This window comes from Aspergillus fijiensis (genome assembly GCF_003184825.1).
Source record: "Aspergillus fijiensis CBS 313.89 unplaced genomic scaffold BO72scaffold_63, whole genome shotgun sequence".
Taxonomy (NCBI): Eukaryota; Fungi; Ascomycota; class Eurotiomycetes; order Eurotiales; family Aspergillaceae; genus Aspergillus; species Aspergillus fijiensis.
In genome coordinates this window covers 115,736-134,058 of record NW_024469039.1, presented here as the reverse complement: position 1 = coordinate 134,058, position 18,323 = coordinate 115,736, and the positions used below count along the sequence as shown (strand labels likewise).

Sequence of the window (18,323 nt, the reverse complement as noted above, 5' to 3'; positions counted from 1 at the left end):
TCTTCATCAACACAAACATGAAGACAGAACAAAGTGCAGTGAAGAAAGGCCTCCAATCCCAGGCATGCACCATCATAGAACCATTCTGACAGCACACAATGAACGCTGCAGCCAGGGACGAGACATCCGTCAATGCAGTCACCTAGATCCTGAGTGAGTGCCGAAGACTCGGCATATCTCTAGCGTAGACGGAGTACTCAAACAGTAATCTATGCGACCCTGTTGGAAGATGAGCAGAAGTCCAAGCGTCTCCCCTGCCAGGGCATTTAGCCCATGACGTAGAGTGTGCCAAGGCCACGATGAGATCCACTGTGGGTCGATGAAGAAGATGAAGAAGATGAAGCAGACGAGGGAACTACATCTAATCGCTTACCGTCACCGTCACGGTCACGGTCACGGTCATAACCGTATCGAAACACAAGCTGCCAGCTGCCATACTAGCCCTTACAGCCAGTGCAGCCCTGAACACGTCTTGCCACTTCATCCACTGCATCCACACTCTCACACACATACTCATGCCCATATACCAATGCTACAGCGGAGACAGAAGATCAGAGTCAGCCCCAGCTCAGAGTTACCCGCGGTAATGAATTGGACCCAGGGTTGATGCTCAGGTACAGCAGCACACTCAGCTCCATACTGTGTGTCCACACCCGGAAGCATAGCCGGATCTGGAAGAGAAAGAAAGTGTCTGTCTTATCAGTGAGTCTGTGAGTGACCTACTGATTGCAAATTATCAATCACAAGAAACATTTGTCGATCTGGAGCTGCGAAGTCTGAAGCTCAGGCTATTCTCCCAAAATTTCTCTCGCTCGCAATTGCTCGCTCGAACTTACCTCCCTGCATAATCCCATCAACCTCTCTCGCTTCAACTACCACCCATTTACACCACCTATAGCTATATGTAATCAGCAAGCGCGACTTGGCCTAATACCCCTAATTCTTCTTCCACTTGACGCGCGCAGTCATGTTGCAGATCGTGCCTGGTGCCTTCGACGCAGCACTGTGCCACTTTCCGACCGAGAATCTCCAGCGCAATGCGCCGGGGTTCAAGTCCATCTCCGTGCGCGCGGGCGCATCCTCCACCGAGGCCGTGTTAGAGGCTTGGACGGTCGTACTACGCTATTACACGGGGAGCGATGTCCTCTCTTTTGGGTTGGCGGACAGCACGGTGGCCGATGCCTTGTGGTTTGCGGTGTGCCACGGTGAGATCCCTGGCGACACTGCTCTGGCGCAGCTTCAGCCGTCGGTTCAACAGCCGGCGCAGGATGTACCGACCGTCCAGAGTTTCAAGGACTGGGCGGCCATAAGCAGATCATTCAACACCCTTGTCTGGAAGTCGACGCAGACTGAGGAACCATATCTTGCCGAAGTCGATCCCTCTCATGTAAGTAAACCCAGTCCTCCAATCATCACTCGATCTTCCCTGCTGACTGGTCAGTTTCCCCTTATACTCTCAGTCGCCGATGCGACAGAAGAGCTTCAAGTGACCCTTCATTATGCCGCGCAGGCCATCGGGGACAGCATCGCAGCTGCAGTTGCGGAAGCGATTGCGAAAGCGACAGCGGCGATCCGCGACGCACCCCATACCATAATCGGAGAGGTGGATCTTCTTGGGCCGTCCTCGTGGACGCGATTCCAGGAGCTGAATGCGACGGTGTCTCCGACCATCGATGCTTGTCTGCATGAACAGATCGACGAAGCGGCGAAGCGTTGCCCGGATCGCACGGCGCTGGAATGCTGGGATGGATCCGTATCGTACTCGGAACTGGTAGACTACACTGCGCGACTGGGCAACTTCCTCATCTCCCAGAACGTCGGACCAGAGGTGTTCGTGCCCGTCTGCTTCGACAAGTCCCTTTGGGCCGTAGTCTCCATGTTGGGAGTTCTGAAGGCCGGCGGCGCATTCGTCTGCATCGATCCCGCCCAGCCGATAGACCGTCTGAGGACAATCATAAGCGAAGTAGAAGCCAACCTGGTGCTTACGGCGCCGGGGTATGTGGACATGGTGGCGCCGAATGTGTCGCAAGTCATCGCCGTGGACGCAGACTTCGTTCAAAGCCTTCCCCTCTGCCCAGACCTCCCTAAGCGCGCCAGCCCCCGCGATGCAGCCTTCGCAATCTTCACCTCCGGTAGTACCGGAAAGCCCAAGGGGATCGTGCACGAGCACCGCGCGGTATGCTCTAGTGTCAGCGCACACAGTGGACCGCTAAACATCAACAGCGACACCCGCACATTCCAATTCGCAGCCTATACGTTCATCGTCAATACTTTCGAGCTGTTCACCCCGCTGGTTAAAGGTGGCTGTGTCTGTGTGCCCTCCAAGGAGGACCGGTTAGGTCGAACAACGGCCGCGATGCGTGAACTTCGAGCCAACTGGTTCTGCACGACACCTTCATTCCTACGATCCATCACGCCAGAAGACGTTCCGGATATCAAGACGTTACTGCTGGCCGGCGAGCCAGTCCAACAGGATAACCTCGACACATGGCGCAGTCGAGTGCGGATGCTGAACATGTACGGGGCAAGCGAAGCGTCCGTCTGCGTGACAGGAGATCTTTCGGGATCCGTCGAGCGCTCAACGATCGGTCGGGGTACAGGCGTCGCTGCTTGGGTCGCCGACATCAACAATCACGATCGGCTGGCTCCGCTCGGTGCAACCGGTGAACTGGTGGTCGAAGGTCCCGTGCTAGCACGAGAGTACATCCACCAGCCGGAGAAGACGGCTTCTGTCTTCATTTCGAAAACTCCATGGCTGAAGGATATTCGGGGCGCAGCGTCATCCGCTCGGGCTTACAAGACTGGTGACTTGGTGCGACTGGGAAGCAATGGCCTGATCAATTTGGTCGGACGCAAAGATATGCAGGTGAAATTGCGCGGCCAGCGTATTGAACTGGAGGAGGTGGAATTTCACTTGCGCCAGGCGTTGCCCCGCGGTACAGAGGCAGCAGTAGGCCTTGTAAAGCCGGTTGACCAGCAGGACCGACCCATGCTGGCGGCTTTCGTGGCACTCAGGAAGGGATTCGAGGATAACTTCCGAACTCCCGACCCGGCATCAGCGGAGGATCTCGAGACGCTGACCCAGGGCTGGAAGAGCAAACTCTCTGCTGCTGTTCCCGCGTATATGGTTCCTTCAACAATGGTCAAGCTGAACCATATGCCACTGTCCCCATCCGGCAAGACCAACCGCAAGGCGATCAGTGATTTCGCCTCACAGTTGACTGTTGCTCAGCTGACGGGTGCCACCAAGAAGAATCACCGGGAGCCTGCCACGGAGATTGGCTTTGTGCTTCGCAAAATCTGGGCTGAAGTCCTGCAGGTTGAGGAGGAATCGATTTCAGCAGATGATGACTTTCTGCAGCTGGGTGGCAACTCCATTGATGGCATGAAACTCGTGAATCTTTGCGGGTGTGAAAATATTGGGTTGAGTGTGGCAGATGTCTTCACCCATCCGACTCTGGACGATATGGCAGAAGCTTCCATTCCGCTCGACAGCATCCAGCCATTTGAAGATGTGCCGTTCTCCTTGCTTGACACCAGCGAGAATCTCAACAGCGTGCTCGACGCTGCAGCCGAGCAGTGCCGCGTCGACAAGTCAGCTATCGAGGACCTCTACCCTTGCACCGCGATGCAGGAAGGTCTGATGGCGCTCTCGGATAGTCGCAATGGAGTGTACATGGCGCAGCACACTCTTGCTCTCGGTCCGAACATTGACCTGAAACGATTCAAGCAGGCATGCCAGGACGTAGTCACCGCACACCCCATCCTGCGGACGCGCATCATCTACCGCCAGCAGTCGGTATCGCTACAGGCTGTTATCCAGGGGAATATTGACTGGCGTACTGGCGAAAGCCTCGAGGAGTACTTGGCAAATGACAAAAAGCAGCCTATGGGGGCAGGAGATGCTTTAACCCGCTACGGGCTTGCTCCCGGGGAGCACGGATGGATCTTCGTATGGACCGCTCACCACGCTGTCTACGACGCCTGGACACTAGATCTTGTCTTTGAACGTATTGACAAGGCATACAAGGGTCAGCAGCCGGCTCAAGATGTGACCTTCAAGGCATTCATGGACCATGTGGTCCAGACCGACGCCAAGGCGTCCAACGACTTCTGGCAACAATATCTCGCTGGCGCGATGCGGAACGAATTCCCGTGCACTGTCTCTACCGCAAAGCAACCGGTGTCGGACACCACTTCGATTTACGAGATGACTCTTCCCCGCACGGACAACATGCCGGGAATTACGATGGCTTCGATGATTCGTGCAGCCTGGGGGATTCTGATCGGGTCCCATTCCGAATCCGAGGATGTGGTGTTCGGAAACATTGTTTCTGGTCGAAATGCTCCTGTGCCGGACATCGATCGTCTGGTCGGTCCGGGGATTGCCGCCGTCCCGGTGCGCGTTAAGGTTCCCGACGATGCTAGCACTACGGTCAAAGAGTTCGTTGGCAACTTGCAGGCTGAGGCCGCGAAGATGATTGCCTTTGAGCAACTGGGACTGCAGAACATTGGTCGGTTGAGCACAGAGGCGGCCAGTGCTTGTGACTTCCAGACGCTGCTGGTTGTCCAGCCCGCCAAGGACAAGCCGGCTACCGTCGAGGAGCCGGACTTGACAGCTGTGTCGGACGCTGACGCCAATTTTGGAACATACGCCCTCACTTTGGAATGCACCCTGCAGACCCAGGGAGTGAAGTGTGCCGCTCACTTCGACTCCAGTCTCATCGCAGCTGACTACGTCCAGCGGATCCTTGCTCAGCTGGAACACCTCCTTCAGCAGTTCTGCACGTCAAATGCAGACACCAAGTTGGGCGACCTCACCTTCATCAGTGCCAAGGACGAAGAGAGCATCCGTCAGTGGAATCAAGACATTCCGGCTCCGGTCCATAAGACCATCCATCAGTTGATCGAAGAGCGCATCGCAGAGCATCCTAGCAAAGAAGCTGTCTGCTCGTGGGATGGTTCCTTCTCCTATGCGGACTTGGACAACCACTCTGCCCGCTTGGCACATCGCCTTGCTGAGCTCAACGTCCAGCCTGAAGACTTTGTGCCTTGCTGCTTCGAGAAGAGCCGGTGGCCCGTCGCTGCGATGCTGGGTGTCATGCGTGCTGGTGGTGCTTTCTTGAACATTGATCCGTCACAGCCTAAAAGTCGCATCCAGCTGATGATCACGAAACTCAAGTCGAAGACAATTGTATGCTCGCCCGAGCAAAACGAGTTGTGTCTATCTCTGGGCCCCGGATACAATGTAGTGGTTTTGTCTGCGGACACACCAGAAGAGCCTGCCATCAGTGGTCTTCCTGTGACGAGTGTCACTCCTCAGAACTCAGCCTATGTGATTTTCACATCTGGAAGTACGGGAGAGCCTAAGGGCACGGTGATCCAACACGGTGCATACGCCTCCGCATCCACAACCCATGCATCGACGATGTTGATGGATGATAAGACTCGCGCGCTGCAATTTGCCTCCTTCACTTTTGACGCTAGCTTAGTCGAGATCCTCACAACGTTAGTTGTCGGCGGTTGTGTGTGCGTGGCGTCGGAGGAGCAGCGCAAGCGCGATGTTACTGAGGCAATCCGAGAGACCAAGTGCAACTGGGCCGCTCTGACCCCATCTTTTGTGAACCTCATCAACCCGGATGATGTTCCGTCTTTGAAGACACTGATCCTGGCTGGTGAAGCGATGTCTCAATCGCACATTGAGACCTGGGCCCATCGACTTCGACTGGTGAACGCCTATGGCCCCAGTGAATGCTGTGTCTGCAGCACGAGTAACTTTGAGATCACCAGCCAGTCAAGCCCAAGGAACATTGGGCGGGCATGCTCTGGTGCCACCTGGGTCGTCATGCCAAACAATCACCACAGACTGGTGCCAGTCGGAAGCGTTGGAGAGCTCGTTATGGAAGGCTGGAACGTGGGTCGGGGATATCTCGCAGAGCCAGCCAAGACACAAGCCGCCTTCGTCGAGAATCCGAGGTGGCTCAACAAGCAAGATACTACACGGCCTCCGGTGGTGTATAAGACTGGTGATTTGGTACGCTACAATCCCGACGGTACACTGAGCTTCCAGCGCCGCAAGGACACCCAAGTCAAGCTGCGGGGCCAGCGGATTGAACTGGGCGAAATCGAGTATCGCATCAAGCAAAGCCTACCCAACAAGCCAGACGCCATCGTTGACATCCTCTCTCCTAAGGATGCTTCCAGCCAGCCTCGCTTGGTGGCATTCCTTCCCGTGCCCGTTGAAGAAGTTTCCTCTGCTACCACCATTATTCCCCCACCGAGCGACCGTCATGTGACAGCAGTGTCCGGACTCGAGGACCGGCTGGCCGACTTCCTGCCAATGCACATGATTCCGAGTGCTTACCTTCCAGTGAACTACATTCCCAAACTGCCCTCTGGCAAGGCAGACCGCAAGACATTGATCCGGTGTGGTAGCGATATGACTCAAAGACAAATGGCCGAGTACACGGGGGCAACCGAAGAGGCGCGACCCCCGACTACGGAGATGCAGCTTGCGTTGCAGCAACTCTGGGCCGAGGTTCTCAGGACATCGGCCGCGCAGATCAGCCTCAATGACAATTTCCTCCGGCTGGGAGGGGATTCGATCACGGCCATGCGACTAGCATCCGCGGCTCGTGCTCAAAGCATTCCTCTCTCGACTGCCACCGTCTTCCAGCACCCGACTCTGGAGGCAATGAGTGCCGTTGCAGAAACCTTGTCGCATCAACAGCGACCTCAGACATTCGAACCTTTCTCGACGCTGAAGTCCTTCACCAAGGACCAGCTGTTGGACGAGATCGTGCTGCCACAAGTTGACTTCCCTGCCTTTAACATCGAGGACATGCTTGAGGTCACCGACTTCCAATCGCTTGCCATTGGCGGTGGCCTCAACAAGACCCGCGGTTGGAGCAATTACCTGGTGTTCGATTTTACCGGGCCGATCGACCTACGACGCCTGCAGACGGCCTGCGAGGAGCTGCTGAAGCACCACGCGATCCTTCGCACGATTTTTGTGAAGACCAGCTCGCAACTGCTCCAAGTTGTGCTGCGATCAGTAAGTCCCGAGTACACGTTCCATATCCAGGATGATCAAGACCCATCCGAGACACTTGTTCGTGAAGATCTTGCTCGGCCGCCACGTCTAGGCGAACCCATCGTTCGATTCATGGTGATTAAGAACGGGGCAATCCGACACCGTCTGATCATGCGGATCTCTCACGGGCAATACGACGGCTCTTCCATGCCGCTCTTGATGCAAGACCTCCGCAGCGCCTACAGAGGCGAGTCTCTTGCGAAGCGACCCCAGTTCGCCGATTTCGTGCGCATGCAGTTACTCGCCAATGAGGGCGCCGAGGCCTTCTATCGACAGATGCTGGCGGGATCCGCGATGACCGCGGTGGTCGAACACACCAGGCCGTCCATCACCAACGTGCTCAATACGATGATCGTGGACATGGTCCCCTTGGTCGCATACAAGGATTATGGCATCACCGCCGCTACGGTGATCAAAGCAGCGTGGGCGATGGTGCTGGGAGAGCTGGCCGCCACATCGGACGTGGTCTATGGCCACATGGTGTCGGGTCGCAACCTCGCCCTGGACAACGTCGAGTCCGTCATGGGACCGTGTCTGAACATTGTGCCCGTCCGTGCGGACATGAAGACTGTGCGCACGGTCCTCGAGCTGCTGCAGATGATCCAGCAACAGCAGACCGACACGATTCCACACGAGTCCCTCGGTTTTCAGCACATTGTTGACCAGTGTACCGATTGGCCTGCCGCGACGCGATTCAGTTCGGTCTTCCAGTACCAAGAGTTCGGGGCGGAAGAGGATCCCACGCAGCCGGTCTCGATGGAAGGAACCTTGAAATGTGCCCCGGGATTCATCTGCCCAGCCCCCGATGCTTGTGATTTGTCAATTCTGGCCACCCCGGTGGGCTCGCAGGTGCGGATCGAGATGATCTTCTCGACTCACGCCATGTCGCAGTCGTTCGCGGAGGAGACGTTGAAGAAGCTGTGCGCCAAGGTGGAGGCGATCGCGCGCCAAGATGTCAACACCTCGCTGCCCTCGGAGGCGCAGCTCGCGTCGCGACAGGCTGTCATCCCGTTACCTGAGCCGGGAAAGAATATGGCGAATGGGCTCGTCAACGGAATTGTGAAGCAGATGGTAAATGGAATCAATGCGATGGGTGAAATGAGCGGACTTAATGGGGTCATGGAAGGGGAAAGTGAGGCAGAAGAAAGAGAAGAAGGAGGAGAAGGGGGAGCGGCAGATCACGAGATCAACCTCTTGGCCTCGGTGCCTATGAGCTAAGGCATCAATCACCAGCCACCGTCTTTCAAAATGTGTATAATATCAAATCACTCTTTTTGCCAGAACAATGTTCCACCACATGAACATCTATACATCAGACATTCAGCCGAAAACTGCCCTTTGAGAGCCCCCCTTTGAGCCCGTGTAGCCAGCGTTTCAAGGCAGCCATCGACGTAGTACAGTACAATAAACCCACCAACCCTTGCGAATTCATCAAGCCATACACAGCAGATGCACCCTTCTCCACGATTCCACGAGGTCACATCGCCACCAAAATCACTCTTCAAAGCCACAGTGTCCTACCTACAAGTCACTTACGCGTATGAGCATCCTCCCACCCACCCACACCGCCACAGCAAGCCTTCTCGCCCCAACAATGCCAATGCAACACCACCTAACACCCCTTGCATTCCTTCACCCACAACGAAATCGGCTGATACTGGGAGTCCGATCCCTTCCCCAGATGGTAGATCTCCCTGATCTGGCCCGAGTTGGAATCCACCCCGAAAGCGCTGCTCTTCCCGTTGACCGTCAGGTAATTCTGATTGTCGACCCCGAATCCCGCCACGACGGCACCGCTGGGGGCGTCAGCGTCGGGGCTCGTCAGCGTCACGGGTGCGTCCGTACTCCCCATGACGTAGAGATTTTGTACGCCGGCGGAGGAGCGGTGTTGCGCGGCGCCGGTGATTTTGCTGTTGTTGTTGCCTCCTTTCACTGTTCCTCAATTCGCATGGTTAGTAGTTGGAACGGATGAGGGTTATATTGGGTGGGTGGAGCTTACAGATCAGGACGGGATAGTTGTCAATGTCTCCGGTGCCGATAAAGGCATGGGCTAGAGCGATGTCAGATAAAGAACAAGACTCTCGGAAGCTGGAGAATGGGAGGGGAAGGAGGCATACCACCGTCGGTGACCACAGTCCAGCCTCCATCTGCGACAAGAGTATACGCAGAGGGGAAGGGAAGAGCTGCGGCGCTGGCTGCGAGTGCGGGCACGACAGCTGCGATGGAATATTTCATTGCGATGTTAATGAGGGCTCCGCCTAAGCAAGAGGTGAAGGCGAATGCAATCGACTAGGAAAGATGGACGGTTTTATAATCGGGTGGCCAATGCTTGTGGCAGTGTCTTCTGCGTCAGTCTGCATCATGATGTTATTCATAGTCTCGGCAGGTGCGAGAGCGCCTCTGTCTTACCTACCTGAGAGCAGCTGCAGGGATTGTCTCAAGAACCGGCCTTCAAGGTTGTTCCAGATGAGGCTACGTGGGACGAACAAATCTTTGTCTTGCCGTTGGAATTGACATTTGCTCACCCTTTACTTTCCTAGATCCAAGAGATCGGCTTTTATATCTTAGATTTGGTTCGAGTCTCCTGGTCTGAAGATTTCGGCTGCGTGCTGATCAAAGTCGAGAAGGGCTGATCTCTGGAGTACTGTGCAACCCCCTTGAGCCACGGTATGGAGCGAGCGACGATCCCTGTGGCGTTGAAGACCGGCTGTCGATCTTCTGACTGAGATTTCGGGCGACCAAAGCATTGGACCACCACCCTCCATACGACTCTCTCGGCTACAGACACCTCTAAGGCTTCAGAGAGAGTTTGGTACACAATTCTTTTCGTCATGAGTTGCAGTCTCCGAGAATGCGGCCACGACTCATAGTCCTTTCATGTGTTCCAACATAGAGAAGACTGCACAGACTGAATGGTGCAGACTGTTGGTTGTGTGGCTGCTGTGACTATCGCCTGTGACGGAAGCTAAAAGTATCACATGCGAATATTCCTACTATGTGAAATAAACCATGACTTACTACTCAGTCTATTTTTCAGCATGGATGCATACGTGAAGGCCCAGAGACATGCACAGACCGTTGTCCACCATTATGAAGATGCTGAGTCATCTATACCAGCAACTGTCAACCCCCGCCCCATGAGCTTCGCGGTCGTATTAGCCCACTTGCCTTACTACGAACAAGGATTACTAGTTTCCATCAAGTTTTAGTATTAGGCAGATCATCGTTAGTCTTCTATGGGATATTGGATATTCTAAACACCTACAGTCACCGCCCATACTTCATCACTCACACCTTTAGAGGGAGCATGAAGCCTGAATATGTATTGTTTGCTCATTTTGGTATACTTATATGCCTCATACGGTACCAGCTCTACAACTCTCTCCTTCACAACGTACACGATTGGCATGATAATGGCAGTGGAAAATAAAGCGAAGAGACTAGCATCACAAACACGCAAGTCCATGGTCTCATAGACTCATAGCATCTCAATCATCAATCAGAAGAATTGCCACAGTACTACAGGAGTGATAGCCCGTGGTGGCCGCATGGCGAAGATACCTTTTCTTTTTCATAGACTCAAGGTCGGCTAGAAAGACATTAGGCTTAGCAGGACGAAGCTCAAATTGGCGAGAATTACTCAAGGTACAGTAACAATTGCTAGATTCCTTGACCAGGTGCAAACCTGCTGGCTATATTTCCCACCAGACAGAAGTCGTCATTGGGGAACGAATTGACTTTCTACACTAGTTAGAGAGAGAGAGAGAGTGAGAGATCACCGCATAGCTTCGATGCTATATACAGATGATTCACAAATGACCTAGAGGATGGTCTCAGGGCCTATCAGTGGCAATAAAGTGCAATATGACATCCAGGTACTTCCACGTCCCCCCGCACTCACAAAGGGCGCCTTCCCGCATCGGGAGCCCGCTGCAAAATGTTTTTGCGGGTAACTTATAAAACCCACCCACTTCCCCCTGCAGCCACTCCCCCTTCGCCGTCCGGACTGTTTATTCCCATGCATACCTCGGACGCACAATGTCATACCCCGAGTTCCACGAACGCCACAGGGCCTTCGCATTCCACGACACTGACGGCTCCCCAGTATATGAGGATGGGTGGGGAGGGCTCTGCGGCCGCATCGTGGCGCGAAACGACCTCGCGGCTCTCCGACTCTATCACGCATCGCCCAACACGCGGGTATTCTGGGAGGGATACGAGGCCCCCTACTGGCACCCCTTCTTTGTGGCGGCCGGTTCCGGCAGCTGGGAGGCTCTTCGCGCCCTCATCGAGATCTACTTGACAGATCCAACGTATAAGAACCCCGAGCAGCCGCCGCTGGACCAATACCTGACGCAACTGGACTTCTCGCCCATCAACGAGGCGTGTGCTGCCGCGAATCGAGAGATGGTGCTCTGGCTCCTGCGGCACGATCCACCGTTGGCGACGCTGCAGGATCGGGATGCCCGCGGCCACACGCCGCTGTTCAGCGCGGCGAGCGGGCTTAGGCGAGGGGTGGGCTTTCCCGAGCATGAGGAGTTCATTCACTTTTTACTAGACCAGGGGTCTTCGGTTCGGGGGTCGGATGTTCTCCATGCTGGACAGGAGGACGAGGAACAGAGACGCGATGACGATGACGGCGATGCTAGTGAGCCATCGCAGCCTGCGAAAAGACTGCAAGAGACGATGCTCGGAGCCGCAATACCGCATGCTAGCTACCAGTTGACATCGCGGCTGATCGCAGAAGACGCAGACGTGCATGCCCGGCAGAGTTGGTGTGATCCTACCCTGTGGATGACTGATGAGGGTGTCATTGGACGCAGCAGAGAAGTCACCGCCTTACATATCGCCAGCGTGTACAGAAATCTCGAGGGGATTCGTGCGCTGGTGGACCATCGCGGCGAGGGGGTGAGTGTGGCGGAGATGATTTCCCGCCAGGACGATCAGGGCCGGATTCCCCTCCACTGGGTTTTGATGGGCACGCCGGACGACAAGCCTCGAAAAGAGAACAAGGATGATGACACAGATGATGAAATGGCGCAGGAAGAGAAGATACCCTCCGAACGGTTGGTTGAGACCGTCAAATACCTTCTAGCAGTAGACCCTGAGACAATCAACGCCCGAGACCGGCTGGGGGCCACGGCGTTTCATTATACGGTGAGATCCCGCCACGCGGGACCGGTGAGCGTTCTGGCGGTGGTGGAGATGTTGCTGGAAGCTGGACCGCTAGCGGCGACTTTGAAGGCTGTCCGCAACGACGAACGCAAGAGAGACACTTTCGAGCCTACAATTCTACAGGATGCAGTAGATGGCCATGGTATGCGACTCGGGGAAATCAACGATGCGCGGTTCACGCAGTTAATCGAGATCTTGCTGGCTCACGGGGCCGATGCTCGATTGTGTCTGCATCGCCTGTGTGCCCACGTTTGGGATGAGCAAATTCCACTGGCAATGCTTGAGCGTCTACTGCAATCTTCGCCAGACATAAACGCGACGGATGCCGATGGCTGTACAGCGATGCATTATCTCGTTAAAAACATGGATCAGGTCGAGGCAGCTAGGTATCTGATCAGTTGTGGAGCAGAGGTGGACGTGGCTGACCAGCAGGGGAATACACCCCTCCATCAGGTCATGAAAGGGACACTCATCCGCAAGCTCGACGAACGTGGACGGCCTGACCCCTCGCAGCCCAAGGATGCTCCGGTCCGAGCACGAAAGCAATGGATCGAAATGCTGGTGGAGGCAGGAGGCTCGATGGATCGACCCAATGCTTATGGAAAGACTCCTAAAAGGCTGCTGGAGGAGCTCACAGAGAGGTTGGACCAAATGCGGATGGCCGAGGCTACCCAAATTGGTCGAGGACGTGGACGCGGAGTAAAAGAAGGGGGCAACAGATGAATGAACTGGAATCTGTGGATAGACAAAAAAGTATATTTAGGCGAGGGCTTGGGCTAGTGAGCCCATACCGACAGGGATATAGCTCAGTAGCTTAGACTTAGTCGCATCTAAGGTAATCGATATCAGCAGCCTCCCCAGGCTGTGCACTCATTTTAACACAGGGCCGCGGTCTTGGCTTGGCCAGCACCTGGCATGGGCGGAAATGCGACTGATCCTCGCAAACGCACTAGATCAAGGCCAGTGGGCTTGAGGGAAGCACCCTAGAATCTCACTCTTGCGCTAGCACGCCAGATTAGACGAGCATAGTGAGCTGGCCAAGGAAATTCGGAACCCAGCTCTGGCTGCAATGAATTCCATCACTTTTTAAGAACTTCCCACCCTTACATCCTAAGCTCCCACTGCCAACTTCGGCTCATCATCTGATAATGGGTGCTCAATTTCCGCAATCCTTCCCTCCGCGCCCGTAATTCACCCTGTCTGACGCTCCATCGCAGCAGGGGAAAGTCGTCATCGTGACCGGCGGTGCATCCGGAATAGGACAGGAGCTGGTGCGCATGCTCTACCAGAAAGGGGCGACAGTCTACATTGCCGGCCGGTCCGAGCCGCACGCTCAGGCGGCCATCCAGACCATTCAAGCAAGCACCACCACCACCGTCAGGCGGCCAGCTGTACTATCTCCCTCTGCATCTAGACGATGAGAATAACGGTGCGTATGTGATCCCGTGGGGTCGACTGCATCCCGGGATGGCGCCGGTGGAGGAGAGCGGCACCGGGCGGGCGAGTGGGTTCTGGGAGTGGTGCGCGGAGCGGACGAGGGATCATTTGTGATCATATCGTCTGGAACCATATAGTGATATCAGAGAAAGTTTCGAGGGGATTGTATTGCAGTGCATCGATTGGGTGACCAGGGTTGTAGACGGGCGCTTGGTTAGCTTACTCACCGACTTGGTTGACCAGTTTTAGTGAGGTATTTGTTCTTGCTTGAAGGTGTCGATGAGGTTTAATTCTATTGGCGTCCGAATTTCCCTCAAGCGAGTGCTCATCTGCAGCTTCCTAGTGTCTACCCCTTAGTGAGGTAGGGCTAAGACCGTCATGTGCTTGGACCCGTGTGACGACCAATGGTGGGAAGGAAGACCTTAACGGAGTGCAGTCTGGACAGAAGCCCAAGACTGATATAAGAAGTAGTATCAATGGACCGGTGCTCGTCATTTGCACGTTGTCCTACATGATAAGGTAGAATGCGCAGACATTACCTCCACCGAATACGCCACCTAGTCGAAGTACTGTACCTGACATTGCCAGTTATAGAGCAAAATCTACTAGTTTCGTCTTCAAGCCCATGATTTGCCCAAGGTATTGAGGGTGGTGACATCATCCGGTATTGTTCCAGGCTTTGCTCGCTGCGGCAACATTCGACTCAATCATGGATCTAGAGTATATTTCATTATCCTGCAAATACCCGTCGACACTTCCCCCACCAGCTCCTTGTGGCGTACAGAATGAAGACTTGACCCAATCGCAGCTGCTATCGAGGGCAGGGTCGAGAGCTTGATACTCTGCATCAGCGCTCGAACTTTGCTGCCTACGAGCGCGTCACCTGTTGTAAGTTTTTCCGGAGTGGGGCCCTGCAGTAGTGGTGGGACCATTCACCACGAAACACATAACCAGGTGTTGTGGAATCAGGGCCAGGAACAAAAAACTGCGGACCCATGATATCATGATGTGCCAACGGGTGAGAAACCGCGAACATCAGCCAATGACCAAGGATGCCATCACAGCCTTACAGCCCTACAGCCCGTAGCCAAGCCGCCCACTTAAATGCTTATATCAAGCGCCCTTGATACCTCGGACTCAAACCATGCCAGCACCTGGGAAACATCTTTCCTATCTCAATATTTAAGCTCCTTCTCACTATGTTCGGCGGCACTTTATTTGCCTGGGTGCGGCCGTCGCCCGAAGCGCCCGTCGCCGAAAGCACCTGGAACCCCACCAGCCTGGAGATGCAAGAGCCACGCCGCATAGCAGCTTCGGCAAACAATGAGCTGATCACCGAGCAACCGGTAGGCCATTCTGAGTATCGAGTAACCATCCGTGACTAATGTAAATAGCGCATGGGCGAGCCAATGGTCCGACTACGAGGCGGGGGCGAAGGAGAGGATGTTTGTTGTGGACTGTTAGTGACTGGCCCCTGATTTGAGACGATGGTTCTACTTGCTGACAATAGAGACAGGTGTGCGGGTGTGAGCTGTTTCGAATGCTTCTCGTGCTGCGACTGCTGCTGCGACTGTTGCGACTGCTGCGGGGGTGGGGGAGGTCCCGGAGGCCCGCCCGGCCCGGGTCCGTGACTATGGCCTTATAAAAATGTCTAACTCCTACTGTCCGCTAGTCTGAGCGTATTTCCGAATTTCAATTACTTGCATTGTCTAGTAAGAGTTCTGCATTGGAGGTAGAACTGAAATCAGGGTAGAATTATAAGCATGAAGAGTGACCAGGTCCAGAATGGCCAATGGACTTGAACCGAGAGCGTACTCCCATTACCATTACGCTGTCACTGTTTTGCAAAGCTGTCGCATGGCTGAACACTAATCCACTACTCCCATCCGCCATCTCACGTCAACGTGGGGAGGAAAGTTTATCTTGGCTACTCTGGGGGTCTTTCTTCCACGCAAGAAAAATCCATAAAAAGAATAAATAAACATAGAACAATTTTACGTTATCTACTTGAAAGAAAGAAGAAGAGAAAAGAGAGAGAAAAGAAAGAGGAAAAGTGGAAAAAGAAAGATCAAACAAGGAAGCGAAGACACATTTCTTTCTTGAATTACATGAACCCTACTTCTTAGACGATCGAACTTGAGAAATAAATTTCACTATAAGACTAAAATAAGGTGACGGCAAAATACAATTTCAGAGTGTAGCTATGCTCCCAATGGACTCGATCAACACAATACTTTACATGTCAAACCATGCTCGTAATGGAGCCACTAAACATCACATGGTTTGAAGCTTTCAAAGCGCCTATCAACAGCGGCGTCAAGGTCACTGAATCGTATAAAAGGACGAGTGATTCCTGGACGAATATCCTCTTGGACCAACCCTCTGACGAACTTGACGAGCCATCGGAACGAACCATCTGCCATCTCAACGATCCGGCGCTCCAGCTGATTTCGCTCTTCAACAGTCCCTAGCCCTGCGTACTCGCGCCACACCGCATAAAAGTGCGTTCTATGTTGTGATCCCTTTAATGTGGCACCATGTGTCGGCTTAATTCCCTCTCCAGTCAGCTGCGCATGGACATACCACAGCATCTCGATAAAGTTTACCTCATTGAGATTGTAACCGGGATACGAGCCAAGGGCTCTCTGAAATGCCGGCTCGCCGCAACTGGTGATGCAGATCTTCACATCTCGCGGCCTGAGACGCACCCAGTCGGTCAGAGCATCCAGCACCCGAGTATGGTCCGCTGGATTGAGGTGATTCAACCCGTCAAGCTCCAGGAAAATTCTATGCTTTTCGTAGATGGCATCAGATGTGACTAGCCGATTCCAGGCGGACAGTACCTCGTGGTCCCCTATGAAGTAGTCCCTGGGTACCAGGGCCTGCCAGGCGGCGACGCACTTCTCATCCAAAAATTCTAGGGGTCGGCTGGGTGTTTTATCTGCCCTGCCAGGGAACAGCAAGCAAGCCAGCTCCGGGACTGTTCGCTTCAGAAAAAAACCATTATAGTTCTTTAGCTCTAAGAGCCTAGAGAGGATGGCGCGAATCATGGTATGGAAGTTCTCTTCGCCACGAGGTCCTCCTTGCTGGAACTTGCGGAAGAAGATTCTTGGACTCAGTGTTTGCTTGGTGGTTTCCCACCAGCTGTTGCTTCGAAGGTCGTCTTCATCCTGCCAAAAATGAAGATCCCCCTCCATGTGCATCGATTTTCCTGTTCCAGGCTTACCAATGGTGTGGAAGATTGGCTCGACCCCTTCGTCAAGAGCCCAGCGACTGTATTCCCGCCCGCGTGCCCGCAGAGGTTGAAGTTCTTCGCTGTTAGCTTGTGTAAAGTTCCAGAACTCCTCACCGTGATTGCGCAAGTGGGGTTGATTGAGCCAACGCTCCCAGCGAAGTACTAATCTTTCGGGATGATCATCGTCACCTTCGTCAAGAGTCCAGCGACTGTGTTCCCGCCCGCGTGCCCACAGAGGTTGGAGGTCTTTGCTGTTGGCTTGCGTGAAATTCCAGAAGTTGTCACCGGGGATATCAACAAAGTAGATTTGATTTAGCCAACGCTGCCAGCGAAGGGGATGCTCGTCGTCATCGTCTCTGGCGCTAAGTCCAGGAGAGAAGAACCCAGAAGCCAGTGTGATGTAAGGGGCAGTATCGCTCCTTGTGGAATGGCACCATGACACACGATTCCTCTGCAAGGCCCGAGGGCCCAGAAATGTTCTGGCTTGAGGGGTTTCATTATCTCTTGATCGCTAAAGGCAAGTCTACTTGAAGTAGCTCGACGAAGACCCGTAGCGCCCCTGGCAGCTAACCTGTCTCTGGAACAGGTGAAACCGATGATCTCCATCGGGCGACAATCGAGCGTTTATCGTCGCCTGAGGGTCCCTGGGAGTCGAACCCAAACAACCCAATCCTGTTCAACGGTCAGTACGGTTACAATAATCTGACGGTGCAGTCCACCGGCAACGGTACCATTTTCGATGCGCCGGACGGGTCATCTTATATTGCGGTACCTGGCACGCGGCAAGATCAATGGATCCTCTCGATTAGGCAGAGAGACCTTTTTGTCCCCAGCCAATTAGCAATTTGAGCGAGAGAATTATTTTACATTCGCCGGCGCCAGCTTCGCGCTGTTTGCGACCGGGACTGGAAAGCCCTGGCCGCCCCATGCACCGGATGTTGGCTTTGCGGAGGTCCAGGAAACGTATTTTGAGGAGAACTTCCCGGACCACGCTGACAGGGATGTATGATCATTGCAAGAATAATTCTGGTGTCTGCTTCTGACGCTCAATACTTCGGAGTCGGCAACGTTTACATTGATAATGGTTCCTGCTGTAATGCCTACGGTAGGGCTTATTGCAAGACATTGATCTGAGACCCATTCCGACTTTAACACATACATGTACTGCGTCGATGCGCACACGGTAATGGACGATAGATTGGAGAGAATCTTTAGCTGGAATCCAAAGAGACCAGAACCTCTGACGACTGCTGCTAAGACTCCGAGAAATGTGCTTGAAAGACAACAAACGAAAAAGGAAGGGAAGTAGATGTGAGGTACTTCACTAATTGCATCCTTGTCGAGTATACAGTATCTCATCCCAGGCCTAACCCTGATACTGAG

The 18,323-nt window shown here is 54.0% G+C and overlaps 6 protein-coding genes across 6 annotated transcripts; 4 read left to right on the top strand and 2 right to left on the bottom strand.

Moving 5' to 3' along the window:
- The first annotated feature begins 238 nt into the window (after nucleotides 1-238).
- BO72DRAFT_248788 (uncharacterized protein) lies at nucleotides 239-787 on the top strand. The gene has a single exon (XM_040940005.1). It carries the CDS (start codon nucleotides 320-322, stop codon nucleotides 605-607), a length of 288 nt encoding a protein of 95 aa, XP_040797188.1. The 5' UTR covers nucleotides 239-319; the 3' UTR covers nucleotides 608-787.
- BO72DRAFT_248787 (acetyl-CoA synthetase-like protein) lies at nucleotides 788-8,472 on the top strand. Its single transcript, XM_040940004.1, has one exon. The coding sequence runs from the start codon at nucleotides 968-970 to the stop codon at nucleotides 8,309-8,311; it is 7,344 nt and encodes a 2,447-aa protein (XP_040797187.1). The 5' UTR covers nucleotides 788-967; the 3' UTR covers nucleotides 8,312-8,472.
- On the bottom strand, nucleotides 8,325-9,352 carry BO72DRAFT_452006 (uncharacterized protein). The gene is made up of 3 exons (XM_040945633.1): nucleotides 9,211-9,352; nucleotides 9,093-9,143; nucleotides 8,325-9,025 (listed from the first exon to the last, which is right to left on the bottom strand). The coding sequence occupies exons 1-3, from the start codon at nucleotides 9,326-9,328 to the stop codon at nucleotides 8,706-8,708; spliced, it is 489 nt and encodes a 162-aa protein (XP_040797186.1). The 5' UTR covers nucleotides 9,329-9,352; the 3' UTR covers nucleotides 8,325-8,705.
- Nucleotides 9,353-11,101: 1,749 nt separating this feature from the next.
- On the top strand, nucleotides 11,102-13,036 carry BO72DRAFT_452005 (ankyrin). The gene has a single exon (XM_040945632.1). It carries the CDS (start codon nucleotides 11,132-11,134, stop codon nucleotides 12,989-12,991), a length of 1,860 nt encoding a protein of 619 aa, XP_040797185.1. The 5' UTR covers nucleotides 11,102-11,131; the 3' UTR covers nucleotides 12,992-13,036.
- A 1,688-nt stretch (nucleotides 13,037-14,724) lies between these two features.
- On the top strand, nucleotides 14,725-15,393 carry BO72DRAFT_531286 (uncharacterized protein). The gene is made up of 3 exons (XM_040950352.1): nucleotides 14,725-15,051; nucleotides 15,100-15,164; nucleotides 15,222-15,393. The coding sequence occupies exons 1-3, from the start codon at nucleotides 14,905-14,907 to the stop codon at nucleotides 15,334-15,336; spliced, it is 327 nt and encodes a 108-aa protein (XP_040797184.1). The 5' UTR covers nucleotides 14,725-14,904; the 3' UTR covers nucleotides 15,337-15,393.
- Nucleotides 15,394-15,972: 579 nt separating this feature from the next.
- Nucleotides 15,973-17,697, bottom strand: BO72DRAFT_500301 (uncharacterized protein; the record flags this gene model as incomplete). The annotated part of the gene is made up of 3 exons (XM_040948892.1): nucleotides 15,973-17,423; nucleotides 17,512-17,612; nucleotides 17,672-17,697. 3 exons carry the CDS (start codon nucleotides 17,695-17,697, stop codon nucleotides 15,973-15,975), a joined length of 1,578 nt encoding a protein of 525 aa, XP_040797183.1.
- Between the last annotated feature and the right edge of the window lie 626 nt (nucleotides 17,698-18,323).